Below are 18,981 nucleotides of genomic sequence, written 5' to 3'. Positions count from 1 at the left end.
CCTTTTCTCTTTGCGTCAGGTCCCAGAGGAGAACTTTGGCGGCCATCTCCTCATGACGGGCTACATGGCCAGCAAGGGTCAGTCTTCTTTTCTGAATACAGTTCTAGTGATCGGGGGAAGTCCATTGTACAGTTTTTTGTTTCCGATGCGACTCTGCCAGGGTACATTCAGAGCATAACGAAGCAGACGGGTGTAGCTCTTACCCAGACCCGATGATTATGTACAGTATTTACAGGTTCATTATACCAGGAAAATTGCCGTAGCTCTTTTCGACAAACACAATGACCGCGGCCTAACGTCCTGTCCCTTTCTAGTACATGTAGCATGCATGTTGGGTGAGCGACACAACCTGAATCAAACTTGAGGCTTCTATTTTTACAAATTTAACAGGGCTGCAAACCACTGGACTACACACGTAGTGATGAGACTACATGTAGAACATTTTGGACATGTAGAACAAGATAATCCCTACCGACACTAATTTTTTCAGGGCTGAAACAGGAAACACTCCATTTTTCCCTAGGCCTTCACAAACGATACATAATTATAATATTCCATATGCCAGGGTAACTGTACCCGAGGCCAGTAGAAAAGGTCACAGATAAAACGCTTACTCCGTGAGTGCCTTGCATCACTTAGTAAATCCTATAAACACATGAGCACGTCACCGGAACGTACTGCGCCTGCGCGAACCCTGGTGTTTTGGGGCTTGGTTTGGTCAACGTTGCATTGAAATCCCGCTTGTTGCACAGTATATATCATAGACAATATATGTTAGAGACATGGTTTCATGTAAAACGTACACAGGATTTTACCCTTATATACGCACGTACTTTCTTAAATGCGGCCCTTTAGTAAACCGGGGGTTTAGCAAGGTTTAGCATGTCTATACTTTTCGCGCAGGCGCAGTACGTTCCGGTGACGTGCTAAACACATGCTGTGTAACATGACAATATATATAGGTTTAACCCCTATGTATGTTAAGCATAGACAAAGTTCTTACCTGTATATCTTATACCTTTTCTAATGTTCTTGAGCAGGATTTGCATCAAACATTTGCTGATGATATATGTATAAATTATCAAGCATAGACAAGTTCTAACCTGTATATATTATACCTTTTCTAACGTTTTTGAGCAGTATTTGTATCGAACATTTGCCCCTGACATCTCTAAGGGTTAGAGAGAAACTAAACTCTTATGCACCCATCTTAGTGGTGGACACGTTCTTGAACATGCTTTCAAAAGTAGGAAATACCAACCTACAGAAATCATTTTGTCTGAGACTTTTGAGCTTTGCTTTTTAACAATATACATCTTTCCCTCACGGCAGCCATGATAGAACTAAAATGAGGTCAATGAGGCCAACAGACAAACCTGATTTCTAAAATCAGCTCCCAAACCACATAAATGTTCACAATATATGTAAGATCAAATGATAAATATTATAACTGTTCTTCACTATATTATGCACCAAAACATGTAGCAATTTAGAGTAGTATAAACTAGTCCAATAGTCTCTTAAGAGATGCAAAATAAAAACATAACAATGCAAATATATGACGGACATGCAGCCGTATTAGTTGCTTTCCCAGTAATTGCTAGGATATCATTGGTCGAGCTGCTAATTATGATGGACAGTCAGACTCTCTTGTTTGCCTCATTTACCTCATTTTTGATCTATCAAGGCCGCCGCATGAGAAAGGTGTATTAGTTTCCCCAATTGGTCTCAGCCCTGTTCTTACCAATCCCCATGTGTGCATGTACAGGGGATCCGCCAGCCAATTGATGGTGGTCGAATATAGTTCAGGGTCTAAAACTTCAAGATTTTTTTCCTGGTCAAATGGATAGAAATCCTGGCAGTTTTGATGTGGGTGTGACAGGGGAGGGTTTCTACTTTCTGATTAGGGCCGAAACGATGAGTTTTTGTGGTTGTCAGGGGATATACATGTTGTAAAGTTGGGACTTTTTTGTCCTAGCACATACATGGCCTCCTCACTGGGCTGAGGTGCATTTTTGAGGTCAAGGGTCAATTTTTCAGTTTCCCGGAAGTCCGTGCCATAAGATTCATGACAAAATGTGTTTTTTTGATAGCTGAGATGACGGCCTTTCATATGAGGGTATGTTTGTTTGCCAGTAATGTCAGAAAGTTGAGTTATTAACAGTTGCTTTCTCCTCTTTTTGGTATAGGAAACCATTGTTAAGAGGCTGTATATTGAATGACTGGCGGATGCCCTACACGTATGTGTGCCATTTCTGTAGTTCGAGCCTGCTGGTAGGTAGATAGTCATTACACACAGGCGCTCATAAATCCTACCTTTTCACACGGATCCCCATTTATACGGAGAGCTGCCTTCTGACTATCAACACAGAAACAGTGTTTGAATCCACACCATTACCATGCAACACAGGTGGCAGAGATACACAGTTAGCATTATGTACGTATGTGTTCATTACAAGACTACCTAATGACTGGAAAACAAGATATGGCCACAGCAAATACATTTTGTGGATGACATCGTAGTATATAAAATGCAAAAATAATGAGAAATAGCGCGAAAAAAAGAAAGGTGGGTAAAAAAACTAGATGGGTAAAATTCACAATAGACACCATAAATGTCGTAACAAGATTTGAAGTGACAAAACGTGGCATCACAAACTAACAAGGCATTCATTCCAGGACCTGTAATAAAGAAGCAAACTAGTGTAGTAAAAGTGATACTAGTGTGGTACACTGGTATCACTTGCCAAGCTGGCAACTACATTTATGGCTTCCATATTGCTTGCAATTTTACAACAATTCAACAAGTTTCACTTCTGCAACTATAGTAATGGCTACTCTCCTAGTGTCATTTCTACAAGTATGATTAATATTAGGCTTCAACACAACTTTGGTCTATCTGACCATCCCCAAATAGGGAAAAAGTTATTATTTTTTTTTCTGAAATCAGGCGAAAATTAATGAGCTTGCTGATGTCATCCATAAAGTTTACTTGCTGTGGCCTAAGACGAGTGTTTGACTTACGTCTGGGAAGGACTCGTGAAGAGGCAGCCAGGAGCTCAGCGCTACCATCCCAGCCAGGGGCTTCTCCAGGGTGAAGGCAGCATACAGGGCGAGCGCACCCCCCTGGGAGAACCCCCCCAGCACAATCCGATTAGAGGGGATGCCCCCCTTCTCCTCTTCTTCCACCATTCCTTGTACTGTAGAGGGGGTACATAACATTGCCATGATCACAACATGGTCAACAAATTATTCAAATTGCAGAGAATTAGTTGTAACAATTGTTATTTTTCATCAAAAACATTCACTCATTCCCAAACAACTGGATATGATTTTTAATAATCATAATGATTCCAGTTGCTTGAGTAACAGTACTGCTATATATGGCTTATCTTTAAAATAAACAATGTGTATTTTGTTTTGTTGTTCCTGCTAAAAACCGGGCCTATGCTGTGAGTGTGCATATCCGGGTTATTATAAATAAAAAAAAAACAATGAAATGTTATCTCGATGTCGAACCATCATCAATGTTATATTTCCTACAATATTAGGTAGATTCTGCTTGTTTCTTTATCAAAATAACAAGGTTGTGCACCTCAGTTGCAAGAAAGAATACTCAACATGAAATTCCACCGTTTGCCAAAGCGGCTTGCCCTAATGGCAACATTAGTCTGCCAGATTGAGCATACGTTCATGTAGTACATACATCTTGTTATTACACCCAGCTTAAGTATCATTGAGGGCCCCCTCGGCAACATGTGGTGACGTCAGCACCTGTAGACTCTGATGAATACTGAGTGCAGACAACTACATTGATGATCCTTCTCCATTAGGGATGCCCTGTATGATAACCTGTCTACCTTGCTTCATTGATGGGTAAATCTACACTTAGAAGTTAGAATGGATGAGATGTGGCCATGAATTTGGCTCAGAGGACTAGAAAAAAAATGTTGTGTTTCCTGTGTTTCCCAACTTATCCTAGAAAAACTAGCCTTTTTTTTTGGGTGGGCAGTTGAGTCACATAATATATGAGTTAGAATTTTTATTCGGGCTGTTTTCTATCTAAGTAAAAAAAAACTGCTTGTCCTTATCTAATGAAAGATAAATGTATCTACAGATTTGTAACCATCATGCACAAAATTAAACTGTATTGTATCAGAATTTAACAGCATTGTATCATAAGGTTTTGGGCCAAAGTAAAAAAAAATAAAAATGGAAGTAAAAAAATTCCTTACCTACCAAATCTAATTTTTTCAGAACTGAAACAGGAAACACAACATTTTTTTCCTACGCCTAACAGTAACACATCAGAGATGATAAATAGTTCTCAGGGCTTCCTTTATTCAAAAATCTGAAAAGGGAGCAGCTTGAAACATTTTATGTATGTCACTTTGTCCTTTACACTTGTATATTGCAAAGAATCTGCCTATAGAGAGATGATTTATTACAACTGATATCATAGGAAAGTGGACAGGGGGACGCTAATGGCAGACGTTATCCTGATATAGGGGATAGTCGACCACAGTGAGCTATTGGAACATGGTTCCACATGAAGAAATGCCTCATATCCTACTGAGAATAGTCTATAGACCGTAAGGTGGTGATGATATACAGTCCAAACTTCAGAATCCTGAGATAAGCATTCCAAAGCAGGGCTCTAGCCAGCGTCCATTTTTCCGTCAATTGACGGAAATTTGCTGCATGTGACGGAAAAATTTTAAAACCAATCCGTCAACCTTGACGGACAAAAATACATGGTGGAAACTACAGGTGGCTTGGGGACGCCGTCCACGGCCGTATTAAAAAGCCACACGCTGTTTGTTTTGCTATTGTTATGTTATTATTGTTGACAAAGTGTGTCGGCATCCTTTGCACACAATAATCTCATTAAAAACCCGTTTTTCAAGGTCTCAGTTCAGTCTCTCTAACTCCTGGAATAGTGTTTTCGCGACAATGGGAATTGGCTGACGGAGAAAAATTTTGAGCTGGCTAGAGCCCTGTTCCAACGGCATCACCTTCTGAATAGATACACGTGTAGCAAAGCTCAGTTCAATAGTCAAAACTCAGGGGAAACACTGGAGAAACACACCCAGCAGAAGAGGAGATATCTTCTGTGTGTATCTTCCCTTATTTCCCTAGTCAGAGGGTTCCTAATGTTTGCTTTGGAGGCTACATGTCCAAAAGGTTTCCTTATCACCCATTAGTAGGGCTGTGTACCTAAACAAATTTCAGGTACAGGTACAGGTACACGGCTTTAGGTACAGGTCCGGACCTGCACTTGTACCTAAAAAAGTTTAACCAAGTAGTATATGTAAGTTAAACATGTAGCTAACTGTCTTTTCTAGTGATAATTGTCATCTTTGTATTTGGAATTACATATTTGAGTCTCAAAACAATTTCTTCTGCAAGTTTTCTTAAGTTTCAACTGCAAGATTATCACCATTGTCATTGTTGATTCGGGATTTACTTGTCCAGCAGTCTTAAAAAGTAGTGTTTAATAGTGCTTTAGTTTGTTTAGGTACAGGTACAGGTACACAGATGTTTAGGTCCGGACCTGTACCTAGACAATTTTTTAGGTACAACACAGGTACGGGTATTTAGGTACACAGCCCTACGGCCATTAGAGATCGTGGTTCAAACGTGTTTGTCATAAGTTTCATAGCTATTAGTAATCAATCACTCCTAGGAGGAGAGCACAGCAGACAGCAGGCTGGCAGGTCCTTGTGTTTCTGTGGGTGGAGCAATTGGTCATGGGTATTAGGTAATGTTTTTGAATGGGTTTCACATGTGTATCCTTCAGTCATACATTGGAATTACAATAGAAAAGTGTCCCAGTATGTGTCTACTGTATGACTGAGCTTTGCGAGAGCGTGCTCCAACTTTTACCTGTATCATGTCTGACATTTTGAAGAACTGTTTCTCTTAAAGGTCAGAGAACAAGGGTTCTCATAAGTGCATTTGAATGTACAAATAAGTCCTAGGGGCCCCTATGCTGTGATTTGTATCCCTTATGCTCGGATTTGGGCTCTATACTGTGCTTAAACATGTATAACTTTTCTGTTATTACGTTAAAAAATGTTGGCTTTTACATGTACCGGTATTTCTTTAAATTTGACCCTCAAAATGTGGGAAGTATTTCAGGGGGTTATAAATAAGAAACTTTTCATGGGAAGGATAACGCCAGGCCCCCGTAAAACGATTACACCTGCGCTGCATTCCACGTGGCTTCACCATACAAAGATACCCCTAATACGCTCTGAAAAAATAATGGTAAAAACCCTTAGAATTACCCATGGAAAGGCCATGTACTCATAAGAAGCCCTGTCCTTGAATAAGAAAACCAGTGGTTATTTTACGGATGATAAGAGATTCTTCAACTGTGTCCTTAAGCAGGAAGTGACTATCTTCAATACCCGCTGCCTCGCTAACGACCGTACCGCAGCTAACGAACCGCCAATTAGCTCGGACTTTCTGGCGTCCTTGGGCACATGTACTGAGCCTTCATCTCAAGGGAATCAAAAGAGTCTGTCAAAAGAGAAGGTTATCAAAGTAGCCACGTGGCTGTGGCTAATGGCAATCCGAGAGCAATCCCATGATTGATCACTTGGAAGGTTGCTATGCTGTGAAGAATCGTTTATGGCGGTGTTCATTTGTGTAATGTAACACTGGTGCAAAATCAGGGCTCGAAATACTTTTTTCTGCACACCTGCACTGGTGCAGGTAACACTGAAAATTAGCTGCACCAGACAAATTTTACCTGCACCACCCTGAATGTAGGAAGTATGGATCATACTAACATTGTTCATGAACCATTTGCAATATTTAAAAAAAATATTTTATAGGTGGTAACAGTCAATACAGCTGATAACAATCCATACACACCTACATTATAGGACATTTATGTATAAAACCCAGTACATGGACCAGTGCAGGCTAGGTGCAGGTAGACACCAGAAAAAACCTGCACAGCTCCAATTTTACCTGCACTAACCTGCATATGCAGGTAGTATTTTGAGCCCTGTTTATGGTGATGCTCATTTGTGTTGAATGTAACACTGGTACAAAATGGAACACTTGTAACTTTGATATCGAAGATGCAAACTAATATGAGTAATGAACACCGCTGGCAGAATCTTGCCAAGAGTGGGGAGCATTCTCTCAGACAAAACCTAAAACTAAAAGCAAATTTTATAAATCAGAACATTTTTCTACAGAAACATAAAAACATATAACAATTTACTGGTACCTACGTATTTGCAATCATTGTATGCAACAACAATGTATATACCCAAAACTTACCTATCGGCAAATGCAATGCCTATGTTTAAATCAAATAAAGGTATGGACTAAAATGCACGACCACATCTTAATATGTCCCCTAGACCTAGGGAGGTAAGGCTTAAAGCATTACACAAATGTAAGTAAACAAATGTAAAAGTAAATTATACTTTGTTTAAGTCCTTCTTGATTTGACCTCTGACCCACTGAGTTTGTATCATTGAAGTTTTCTGTTACATGATTGTATACTAGTACTTTGTTGAATAATTTTTAATGTACATGATGTACTCCAGAAAGATTGGTGATCAACAGTGTATCACAAATGGAGATATCAATAAAACAGACAAACAAATAAACAAACAAACCGAGAGCCGCTGCCTTTTTTATGCCAGCTTCGTCCTCCCGGCCACCGATGTTCAGAGTGTACAGGTCGAACCATGACGTCATCTCGTATCCCTCGTTCAGGGTGACTGGCATCTTGGGCCTGCAAGAGAACACGTGGCTTTTAGCTAGGCATGCGTCTAGGCATCATTTGGACACACAAGAAATTGGACGCACTAGACGTCCTTACACTGGGGAGCAGATCCTCTTACAAACATGAAATTCTGATCAACCACTAGGTCATTTGTGGTCACAGTCTTCTACTGTGACATGTCTGACAGTATATTTGCCCCTCAGGATACCTTTAGAATGCACCAATTTAACTTAAAATTCTCGAAAACTCTGAATGTGGATGCCTCCAAAACCCCCTACATTGTACAATAGTCACTCATTCAGGGTGACTGGCATCTTGGGTCTGCAAGAGAGCTGCCAATCTTCATTATCACTCCTCTAGAACAAGATGGAGTACACTTTGTTGTTGTACTAAGTATGTTAGCGATAGAAATATTCTATTTAGATATTATATAGAAGGTAGATTCTCTCACTTTAGACATATGAGTAGCACTGACAAATTCATATTCCTCAACATGCGTTTTGACAATCGGACTATTGCTAAATCCCTACAGTCCTACAATTTTACCATTACTTTAATAGGCATTACCAAGAAGCAAGAAGAAGCCAAACTTCTGCGCTATATCTGTGCTATTTTATATACATGTTTTGTCTTGTTGTGACCTGGACTTAGCTTGGTTGGGGAAAAAATGTACAATAAAGGTCTTTATTCATTATGGCAGTGATCTGAGCTGGCAGGGGACATCCAATCTTTTCATCCTTCTCCACAAGTCAGACATGGGAGTACACAATTACCGACCATAAAATGGCCCATTTGCCTGTATTATCGTGATTACGTTCTGTGAGGGGCTTTATTCCCGAGAAACGTCGGCTACTAGAGGTGGGTACCAGTAAAAAAACTGTTTTTCTTGTTAGGCCGGACCAGTAAAAAACACACCTAGGAAAAATCAGTGGACCAGATTTTGGACCAATTAGAAGTTTACATCGGCAGGCATTCACTTGTAACAAATAACAAGAGTAAAGTAGATGACAGTTGATAGACTAACTTGACTGTAGAAACTTGGTAGAAATGACTGAGTTGATAGAGGCATTTAGTGTTGTTTACATGAAGATTTTGTTTTGTTTTGAGCATTACCCATTCATAGTTTCAGACTTTTCAGTCAGGTCCAGGTTCAGGTCAGGACTTGGACATGATCCTCTGGACCTGAATCATACCTGGACTTGAATTTTCTGTATCAATACCCACCCCTAGTGATGGGCATTATCTGCTAGGCTGTCTACATATGCCTTAGACACTCCAAGATGTATTGCTGAACACCCTGAGTTGTGATAGTAGTTTCCATCCATCTTAAACCATTACGTCCAATGAAAGACCTGGTGAATCATACAAAGTCATGTACATGCTGACTGGCCCTTTTCCTTGCTGATTTGCCAGAATGGCTGAGTGATCAATGAAACCACCGCACAGCGCTTCCAGCTTTAAATCTTTTTCTATCCCATGGCACTCATTATTCAGTTGGGTACATGTGGCATAACTGCAGGGTGTTTGGCCCAGAAGCAACTGTTCCTGGGTTTGAATCTCGTCGTGTTGTAGACCTTGTGCCCTTGGGAACAGCACTTTACACAACTTTGCTCATGCCCAGGTGTAAAAATGAGTGCCTGACTTTGTTTGGGGAGGTAAAATACAGGCAGTGGAATAGGCTCTGCCTTTCAATACTGCACCCTACACACAGTGGAGAACAACGCACTGTGGCTACAGCCTTAAAAATGCTATGAGACTACGTTCGAGCAGCAATGCCTTCTACCTTCATTATTTGGGAGCCCATGTTTTTACTTTCGTTGCTAAATCTGTCAGTTTTGCACTAAGCCTTCTTACGAAAATGCATATCCAGCAATTTCATGTAACGAGTTCAAATCCTTTGGATAGACAGGTGTAATTCTTTTCTGTCCAAAGAAGCAAATTTCCAATCCAAGATGGAGGAACAGCTCCAAGAGACAGGCCTGTTTACTGTTTAGGGCTGACCAGCTGGGATTGACGTATGTCGGACACTCTACAAAGGGCCCAGGCTCATTTGCATGTTTCATTATACCCACAAGTCGTACAACTGCTCTGATGGCACTTTTGTAGTTTTTTTATCAAAGGCACAGCTGTTGATGACACGTACATGGCTGTAAGGCTGCCGTACCCAATCCCTCCTCACGCACACGAAATTGAATTTCAAATCCCTCATTTTCATCCCTACTGTCCATCATCCCTCAGCAAGACTCCCAATGAGAATCTCAGTAACAATCAATGTAGACTCAGCTGGTACTAAAAAAAATAATAAAGATAGGAAAGCTAATCATGAAGAAAAGAAATGGAGCCCAAGAGGATGATTTGCATCGTCCTAAAGACATGAGTTCATACTGTGGCTGATATCACATTTTCTTCGTAACCTCAGTAACAATCAATGCAGACCCTGTGGGTACTAAAAAGTCACAAAAAAGAAAGATACGAAAGCTAATTATAAATGACACAAATGGAGCCCAAGAGGATAATTTGCACCATTCCAAAGATATGAGTTCATACTGTGGCCGACATCACATTTTCTCCGAGCCTGTTCGTAGGTTGCTGTCTTTTCTTCTTACTCAGACCATCCCTCAACCGAGGCAATGACTTGTAGAGTCCTACTGGGAACTTCACTCTGACATGACTGCTGCTTTGAAACACTATGTGATGCTCACATGATGAGACTCCGGAGGGCTCCAATGGTTCACCTTGTTTATCACAGGGTCATCCCAAGCTTGGTTATTACATATAATAACTGTTTTTCTGCTAATGAAATGTTCAGACTCCTCTTTAACGTCCACATAACAGCGTGGGTGTTTGTTGCCCTTTCTTCTAGTAGTTCTAGCATACGACATGGAAAACTACTTGTACCATAGCAATTTTGAATTCCGCTCAGCAATATGTAAGTAAAGAATTAGTTTGCACCCATTAGAAATAGATGATGCAAATGAATGCAATAAATAGATGAAGAAAAAGAAGATGCAAAAAGCTACCTGCTCATGAAAGAATTTGTAAGCAGTGCACAACGAATGCAGTCGAAAATAAAACACATTTCATCTGTGATTGGCCCCGATTCGATGCTGAAAGAAACACACTGTTTGAAAGAGTGTCGGAAATGACACCAAACTTTTCATCTTTTATACGCACACAAAAGACACACCTTCTGCTAAGATCATCGAATCAATCTATCATAGAAAATGTGGGACATTTCATTTTCAACTGTTTTCAAAAAAGAAGTCAAACCCCGCAATAGCAATGTAGGTTTTAGAATTGTACTCGATATTCTGTATGCACTTACAATCAGTTAATCTTTGTATGTTACAATTTAGATTATTTACCCATTTTCAACCACTCCATGTATTTGATTTTGTTCCCTTGCAATTAGCCCCATGGGCATGAATTTGCAATAAAACATTATTATCATATTAGCCTTTGTAAACCTTTGTAAAAGTTCAGTTCAGTTCATCCTTCGTAACAATCCAAGATAAGGGAACCTTTTTGAATGATTTCTAACCTTTGGTTGACATTCTAACTTTGTCTACCGTAGCTCAACCTGTCAGAAACATTTCTAATGTCAAAACTTCTAACTTTTCCAACATATAGATTCGCCATTTGTGCTAACATTTTGGAAAGGTGGGCAGGGAAGAATTCAAGCAATTGACACATCCATGCCTGGGTGCCATACATAGACAGCTCACCACTAAAGACTCACCAGTGACTCTAGTTTTGAAATCTAAAAATATACAGAAGTAGATCGAGACAAAAGTGCCATATCTATAGCACCTACCTTTATGGGTAATAACCAAATCTACCATTTAGAAAATGTTGGAAATTGTTAGAACATTTTCTTGTTCTAATAGTGAAAGAATTACATGATAGAAGTTTGAAAATTGTGCTAAATAAAGAGATATTTCAAAATGTTTCCAACATAATATTATACAAATACAATACGTTCAAACATGTTCAAACTTTCATTTTCAATTGGCTAAAACATTTTTTTAATCTAAAATAGTTCAGAATTCTTCTTCTTTGTTAAAATAGTTCTGATTTGTTACAAATATTATCTGAAACCCCTTTGCAGTGACTTGTTATTGACTCTGTCTCGCCAGCGATTGGAGTCTTACTGAAGATTTATTGGAAGACTGGGGGAGGGCACATTTGGGTTGGCTGATCCTAGGTTACCGGATCATAAGGATATGGAGGAGAAAACATGCATCATCACAATGCTGACTGCTATAGGGATGGGTACCTGTACATGGCATTCATTGTTGGACCAATCCAGACAACAACAAAAATCAGAGGTTGCTTTTTTTGCTGATTAGAAAATGAACAGTAGGGTAACACATTTTCGGGCCTGACTAAAAATTGCAAAAATATGCACATTTTTCATGATGCCTTACTCATAGAAAAACATATATTGGATTTAGTTTGAAGCCTTTTCTTCTAAAAAAAATATGCACATTTTTCAGGAAGTCTTACTTGAAGAAAAACGTATATTAGATTTTTTTTAAAAAGGCACATTTTTCAGGAAGTCTTACTTAAAGAAAAATGTATATTGTATTTAGTTTAAAGCCTTTTTTCTACAAAAAAATTTGCGCATTTTTCAGGAAGTCTCACTCAAAGAAAAACGTACATTGGATATAGTTTGTAGCCTTTTTTTCTAAAAAAAAAAATGATACAACAAAAACAAACTATGAACACATTTGTTTGATGTTGCATCAATGATTTTCTATTTCTCTTCCTCCCTCTTATCCGAACGCACATCTGTGACCCCAAATGCACATTCTATACTTCTAGCTAGGGATGCGTACCTAAACCCATGTTTAGGTACAGGTCCGGATTCGAATCCAGAGGTTTAGGTACAGGTCCGGACCTAATGAGTCCGGACCTAAATGCATGGCATTGAATATTACATCATAATATTATATCATAATATGTTATAACGGCAAAACAATGTATCAAAAAGGGTAGAAGTATGTTTGAACCAATAAAAACGTGTTTATTATGGTAGACACATGATGCAGCAAAAATTTGACCCTTGTTGTTTTCTCCTCACTGGGGCTCAGAGACTGCTATGGTGATTTCACAGTAATTTTATCTGTCAAAGTGGCCATCCCCTGACCTGTTATCCTGCCTGGCTTGCACTAATTAGATACAGGTCCAGTACCGGTACACAAGGGTTCCAGTATTTTTGTATCTGTACCTAATTGATTGTACCGGTACTGTATCGGTACACTGTACCGGTACGCATCCCTACTTCTAGCATGAACACACTCCATTCCACTTCTGCACTCATTAAGCACCCACCCACTGATATGAAGCAGAACAGTACATGATGCAGCCTTGAGAAGTAACAGGAAGAGGACTCACGCTGTAGGGCAGATGTACTTGATGTGCGGCTGCCTGATTTCAGACAGCGCGTACGACCAGCCGTGCCTGCAGACAGAGAAGAAAATGAAAACCGTCATTCAAGTCAAACAAATCTCAAAATCTTTTTGCTAAAGAACAGCAAAATTTTAAATTTAGTGAGGGAACACGTCGATGTAGGTTAGACATCCAGGTAATAAGACATGCCAAAAAGCAGTTGCTCAAGCAACTGGATATGGTTTTGGAAACGGTCAGACGTTTCAACTAGCATCCACTAGTGACACTGAAGTGATCTGATAGAAACAGGTCTTCTATGAATGAAGACAATTCTAGATGTCCAATAGGAAATGTTGTATTGTGAGACAATTTTAGGATGAATACAATAGTGAAAGTGAGGGAACAGTTTCCCTTATAAAACTACATCTGGACTCAAAATACTATCTGCATATGCAGGTTAGTGCAGGTAAAATTGGAGCTGTGCACGTATTTTTGATGTCTACCTGCACCTACTCTGCACTGGTCCATGTACTGGGTTTTATACATAAATTTCCTATGATTTAGGTATGTGGACTGTTATTAGCTGTATTGACTGTTATGACCTATAAAAGAAAAAATAGCAATGGTTCCTGACCAATTTTAGTAGGATCCATTCTTCCTAAATTCAGAGTGGTGCAGGTAAAATTTGTCTGGTGCAGGTAATTTTCAGTATTTGAACCATTGCAGGTATGCAGAAAAAAGTATTTTGAGCCCTGGAACAGTTTCCCTCACAACACTACATATACTATACAAACATTGGCAAGCACCATAATACATTTCAAGATTACCTAAAATTCTAACTTTCAACGTCCGTTCGTTGGGCCCAATGGGACAAAGCTTGCCAGGCATTTTTGCTCTAATGGTAGCCGTTTATTACTGCTGTGGGATTTTGCTTTTGGCCTCTTCAAATTTACTTCTGACTCATTTCTAAGAAGTGCCCCAGGAGTTACCAGTTGCTAGTGCCTGATATGGGCAATACTGGGGGATTTATTTGTACATGTTTAGTAAGTAGTAGTACATAGAAGAAATCATAGTCACTGTGGCTTTTGGAGAGTAATAAGAGCCACAGGATGTCTTGAATTACAGTTAAGTGTTACAAAAGTAAGTTCATTTACAACATGTACAGCAACCTAATCATGATGAGGTGTTTATGGTTTCAGAGGCATTGTATCATGCCTCGTTAGATATGTGTGCAATTTTTCACAACTCCCTAATATTCATAACCTTATGACAAAGAACCGTGGCACTTCAGCCAACGTGACGTAATTGTTCAAATGAGATATCACACAGTATCTGATAACCTAACGTAGCGCTACCAATTCTAGTCCAATTCATCCAAAATGTTGTTCGTCTGAGAAGCTAAGACATGTAGACAGAGCCAAATGTGCAACCTATGGAGAGAAATATCAGCTCTGCAAAAAGAATGAAGCATGGTCTGCAACTCTTTCTCTGCTGTGGGAGCCAGGATTTTATAATAGGTGGTCCAAATTTCTTGGTGAATCGCAGTAAGTGATATCATATACTATATAGGCACCAGTATTGTGGTGGGGTCCAGGGGTGCACCTTCCATGTTGCAGAGTTTCCAAGAATTTCAAGTGCATTCTAAGGTATCCTGAGGGGCAGAATTACTGTCAGACCTAGTGGCATCCCTGGTCAATCAGGATTTTATGCTTGTCAGAGGATCTGCTCCCCAGTGTAAGGGCTTCTAGTGCGTCCAATTTCTTGTGTGTAATTAGTTTAAGAAAAGCGTGTCCAAATGATGCCTGGACGCATGCCTGGCTAAAGGCCTGGTGGGAGCATGTATCTATAGTATACCGAGATCTATTATGACAATTGTGCTAGCTTTTACCTATCATTGCAGACTTGAGTCTTTGTCCCTATATTGCTCTACCTCAAGACCATACATCAGAAAACTAATTCACATACTAACAGTGCCCGAAATACTTTTTTCAGCCAGGTTGTCCAAGTGGCAACCTGAGTCAAAAGCCAGGTTGCGCCATCAACATTTCAGGTTGCCCCACTTTTGAGTTGTTACTTTCTTCAAATCATCAAATCAGCTACTTATCCCTTATCTTTTCTTCCACTTATATGTAACTATGTAACTATGTAATATGTTTTATGTTATCAAAAAATAAAAACAAAAGCTTATGTGGGGGAAAAGCAGTGTCAAACAGTTCCAACTGCAAAATTTCATGTTGCACAGTGTGCAACCTGGGTTTAAAATTAAGTTGCGCCAAGCAAAATGAGGTTGCATTTTCAAGTGGGCAAGTGGGTATTTCGAGCCCTGTTACTATATAGTGATGTACATATAGATAACATACGTACCCCGTGTCTCCCAGGCCATGGAGGAAGATAACCTATAAGTACAACAATGACAAAGGAGGATTAGTCCATGACACTGATGTATTACATGGTCTTGTAGCTTCTTATGTAAGATAAAGTAAGTCATATGCATCACCACACAATTAGCGCGAGCTAGCTCAGTTCAATAGTTGAAACTCAGGGGAAACACAGGAGAAACACACCCAGTAGAAAAGGAGATATCTCCTGTGTGAACCTTCCCTTTTTGCCCTAGTCAGAGGGTTCTTTTTGCTTGTTTTGGAGGATCCGAAAGGTTTCCTTACTGCCAATTAGAGACTGTTATTCCAATATGTTTCTCATGAGTTTCATGGTAATCACTCCTAGGAGGAGAGTATAGCAGACAGCAGGCTGGCATGTCCTTATGTTATGTTTCTGTGGGTGGAGCAATTGGACATGGATATTAGCTATGTTTTTCATTGGGATTCAAATGTGTATTCTTCAGTCATACATTGGAATCACAATAAAAAAGTGCCCCAGTATGTGTCTACTGTATGACTGAGCTTCGCGAGGGAGTCATCTAGTCTAAGATAGAAGTCTACGATAAAACTCTTTTGTATAGGGTTCAAATCCCGTTTTCTGTTAGGCCAGGCTGATTTGATACTAGTAATATGAAGGCCAATTCATTCTCTGGGCACTGCAAAATTGATGCAAGCATTTGGCAAAAAAAAAGTTCACCTTCATTATGAAATCTAAGCATGCAGAACATGATATTGGTATACCAAGCAATATACATTCAATTTTTATTCTTTCTTTATTTCTTTTGTCAGCTCCTATGTTTCTGAAAATGCTTATAAAAACACACTTCGCTACTTTCTCACTAAAAGTGTATGTACTTTTGTTAATTTTCAACAAACAGGTGCAGTTACTATATACTGTTACAGTGGTAGTGTTTGTTTTACTTTTTTGAAGCTGAAAACTTATTACTCTCTATTTTTTTTTAGATTAGCCCTCTAACACAATCTCTTTACCAGACTTTTGGTAATCAAAAAAAAAATTCTCCTTTGCTCCAAATTTTTTCTGGAAAAGAAAATTGAAAAACCAACAAGTTAAATTGGTTTGGCCTTGACAATGACTACTTGTCTTCAAATTCTTAACTTCTGTTTTAGCATCAACAGGATTTTGTGTTATTGAAGCTTGAGCCTGCAAGGTTTGCTAGCAAGGGCATGTTTTCATACAAACACCAACAATGCCCGAAGGCTACTCTGCACATTGCCACATCCCCTTAGCCTTTTGCTGTGGAAATCCAATCATCTGAAACATGTGTTTTAATACACATTGCAACGGCAGCCAAGCAACCGTTTTTCGTCATCACTGTTTAAGTCTTTGAAGAAAGTGCGGTGTTGTTGACATGAAAGACAAAGTGACTGTTTGATATGTTATACAAATTACTACAATTGCTCTCCAAGGATTGTATAAAAATTGAATTAAACATCAGGCCAGCAAGAGACCAAAGGCTTTCTAGTGTTTCTTTGTACAGTTTCAAAGAGTATACCAATTTCAAACATGCACTTTCACCCAAAGTAATCTTAAATTGAAAGTGATCTCTTATTGCATCCAGGTGATCTTTACTATCTTGATCTCAGCTTGTAAGGTGGATTTATAGGATTATCCACTAAATCTTGCTTTTATAACTTGAGAAAAACAAATCAGATAGTGTTATGATAACACGAAGGACATAACAATATATGTAGCTGGCAAGGCATGCAGAAAAACAACAAAAACATAAAATTTGTAGCCAAACATGGATGTAAAATTGATACATGGTAGCAGCTGCCGACCATCAATGGAATTATCGCTAAGTGACCAGGTTCTCAGATTGTTGGAGCATTAGTGTAAGGTGAGACTTGTTATTAGTCATTTTGTGTTATGTCAGATTCATAATGTAGGTCAGGTATTAAAGAAAATGGTTGAAAATGGGCTATTCCAAAAAAATAAGGAGAATAGGGGGGCTGAGAGGTTGTACTGGAAGGGGGTTTGGGTGGTCAAAATAAAATCTGGATTGGACAGGGGGGCTGGGTCAGGAAAAGCTGGATTTGATGGGGGGGGGGGCAAAGTGATAGAATTGGATTTGATGGGAGGGGGTTAGTTTGGTTTGGTTCGGATCGCCATCATTTAACAGTGAATGATACATCACTATTCTTCCCTTGAAGTCCAGGTGAATGATGTACATCACCATTGTGAAAACATCTGGATTGGACAGGGTGTTGGGTGTGTGGTCAAAAGCTTCAAATGATACCTTTCCACGAAATCGTCTTCCGGGAGGGACGTAAAATGTTCCCGTGCTCAAGGAGATGCCTAGACCACGTTAATCAGCCTCATTACTCATAATTTGAGTACCTACTGGCTGGCAAAATACACCAGATGATTATTATACCTCTTCCACCCCACCCCCTTCTCAATCCCCCCCCCCCCTCAAAAAAATGGAAAGAACAAAATCTATAAAATCTTGTTACACCAAGTGACAAGGTCATTACCACAGCCTGTGACTATGTGTGGATGCTACAGACAGAAGGGACCATTATGACGATGTTGACCATTACAAAGGTGGTCTATTCAGCCCTTTCTGTTGCCACATAATGCTTATTGATCGGAGTGGGGTCTGTTATGTTGAACCTGTCTACCACTACTGTTCCTTACAATTTTACATACAATTTAGGAAATTCTCAGGAGTAAAACGAGCAAGATTACGAGTACCGTAGCGGTGTGCTTGCCAGAAGCGGAGACGGTGACAGGGTCGATCTGAGAGGACATGGCGTTTCCGCACATAAAACGGTTCAACTGCTGAGGTGTGCCGGCGACTGAACCCCAAGGTGGCTGTTTGGCAGGATGGTGATGACTCCCGGTCGACTCACACCCCTCCTCCTCAACCGACGAGCCCTTCTTCCACGCAGCGCCGCCGAAGAACGAACCTCGCACCGATCCCAAGAGAAAGACACAGGGCAGAAGGATGCCTGTGTTTCTCCTAATGGGAGAAGCGAGCCGAAACGCCAGAATTTTTGAGGACAAAAATGACGGGGAAATGGTCCCACAAACTCACAGATCGATGGATGTTCGCTGGGTCGGCCTGAGAACGAAAATCTCGTGCTGAGAGGCTCTCGCGAGAACGCCCAGTCAGCAGCTGTGGCACTGTAGTGAAGCGCCGCCTAGCAGATCTATGTGACATGACAGGGCATGTAGCTCCGGATAGCGTTATCAGCACCATGGTCATTGCCAGTTTGCATAGTAAAGCACATGTGACCATATACCGACGAACTGAAGCGGTTAGAGAGACAACAACAACATAAACCATCAAATGGCACGGTTGTTACCCATATTACAGAAACACGAGTTCCATATGTGAAAACTGTCATTGAAGCAGGTAGTGACGGGACAAGAAAGACTTCATTCCTTGTTCGTTCTTTTCTGCATGGGGAATTCGAAATTACAATGATAGGCTA

General features: G+C 39.9%; 1 protein-coding gene across 1 annotated transcript in view; it reads right to left on the bottom strand.

The window, feature by feature from the left end:
* LOC118410214 (acyl-protein thioesterase 2-like) overlaps positions 1-18,721 on the bottom strand; it is a 20,681-nt gene extending 1,960 nt beyond the window's left edge. Inside the window, exons 1-5 of the mRNA XM_035811776.1 lie at positions 18,239-18,721; positions 15,509-15,540; positions 13,151-13,216; positions 7,644-7,762; positions 3,025-3,200 (exon numbers count right to left, since the gene is read on the bottom strand). Coding sequence (XP_035667669.1) covers positions 3,025-3,200; positions 7,644-7,762; positions 13,151-13,216; positions 15,509-15,540; positions 18,239-18,310 — 465 coding nt within the window. The 5' untranslated portion in view covers positions 18,311-18,721. The remainder of the gene's footprint in view (positions 1-3,024; positions 3,201-7,643; positions 7,763-13,150; positions 13,217-15,508; positions 15,541-18,238) is intronic.
* Between the last annotated feature and the right edge of the window lie 260 nt (positions 18,722-18,981).

Source organism: Branchiostoma floridae, chromosome 2 (assembly GCF_000003815.2).
Source record: "Branchiostoma floridae strain S238N-H82 chromosome 2, Bfl_VNyyK, whole genome shotgun sequence".
In the NCBI taxonomy this organism is placed as follows: Eukaryota; Metazoa; Chordata; class Leptocardii; order Amphioxiformes; family Branchiostomatidae; genus Branchiostoma; species Branchiostoma floridae.
Note: the sequence above shows the minus strand (reverse complement) of the source record. Positions and strands in the feature narration are given on the sequence as shown.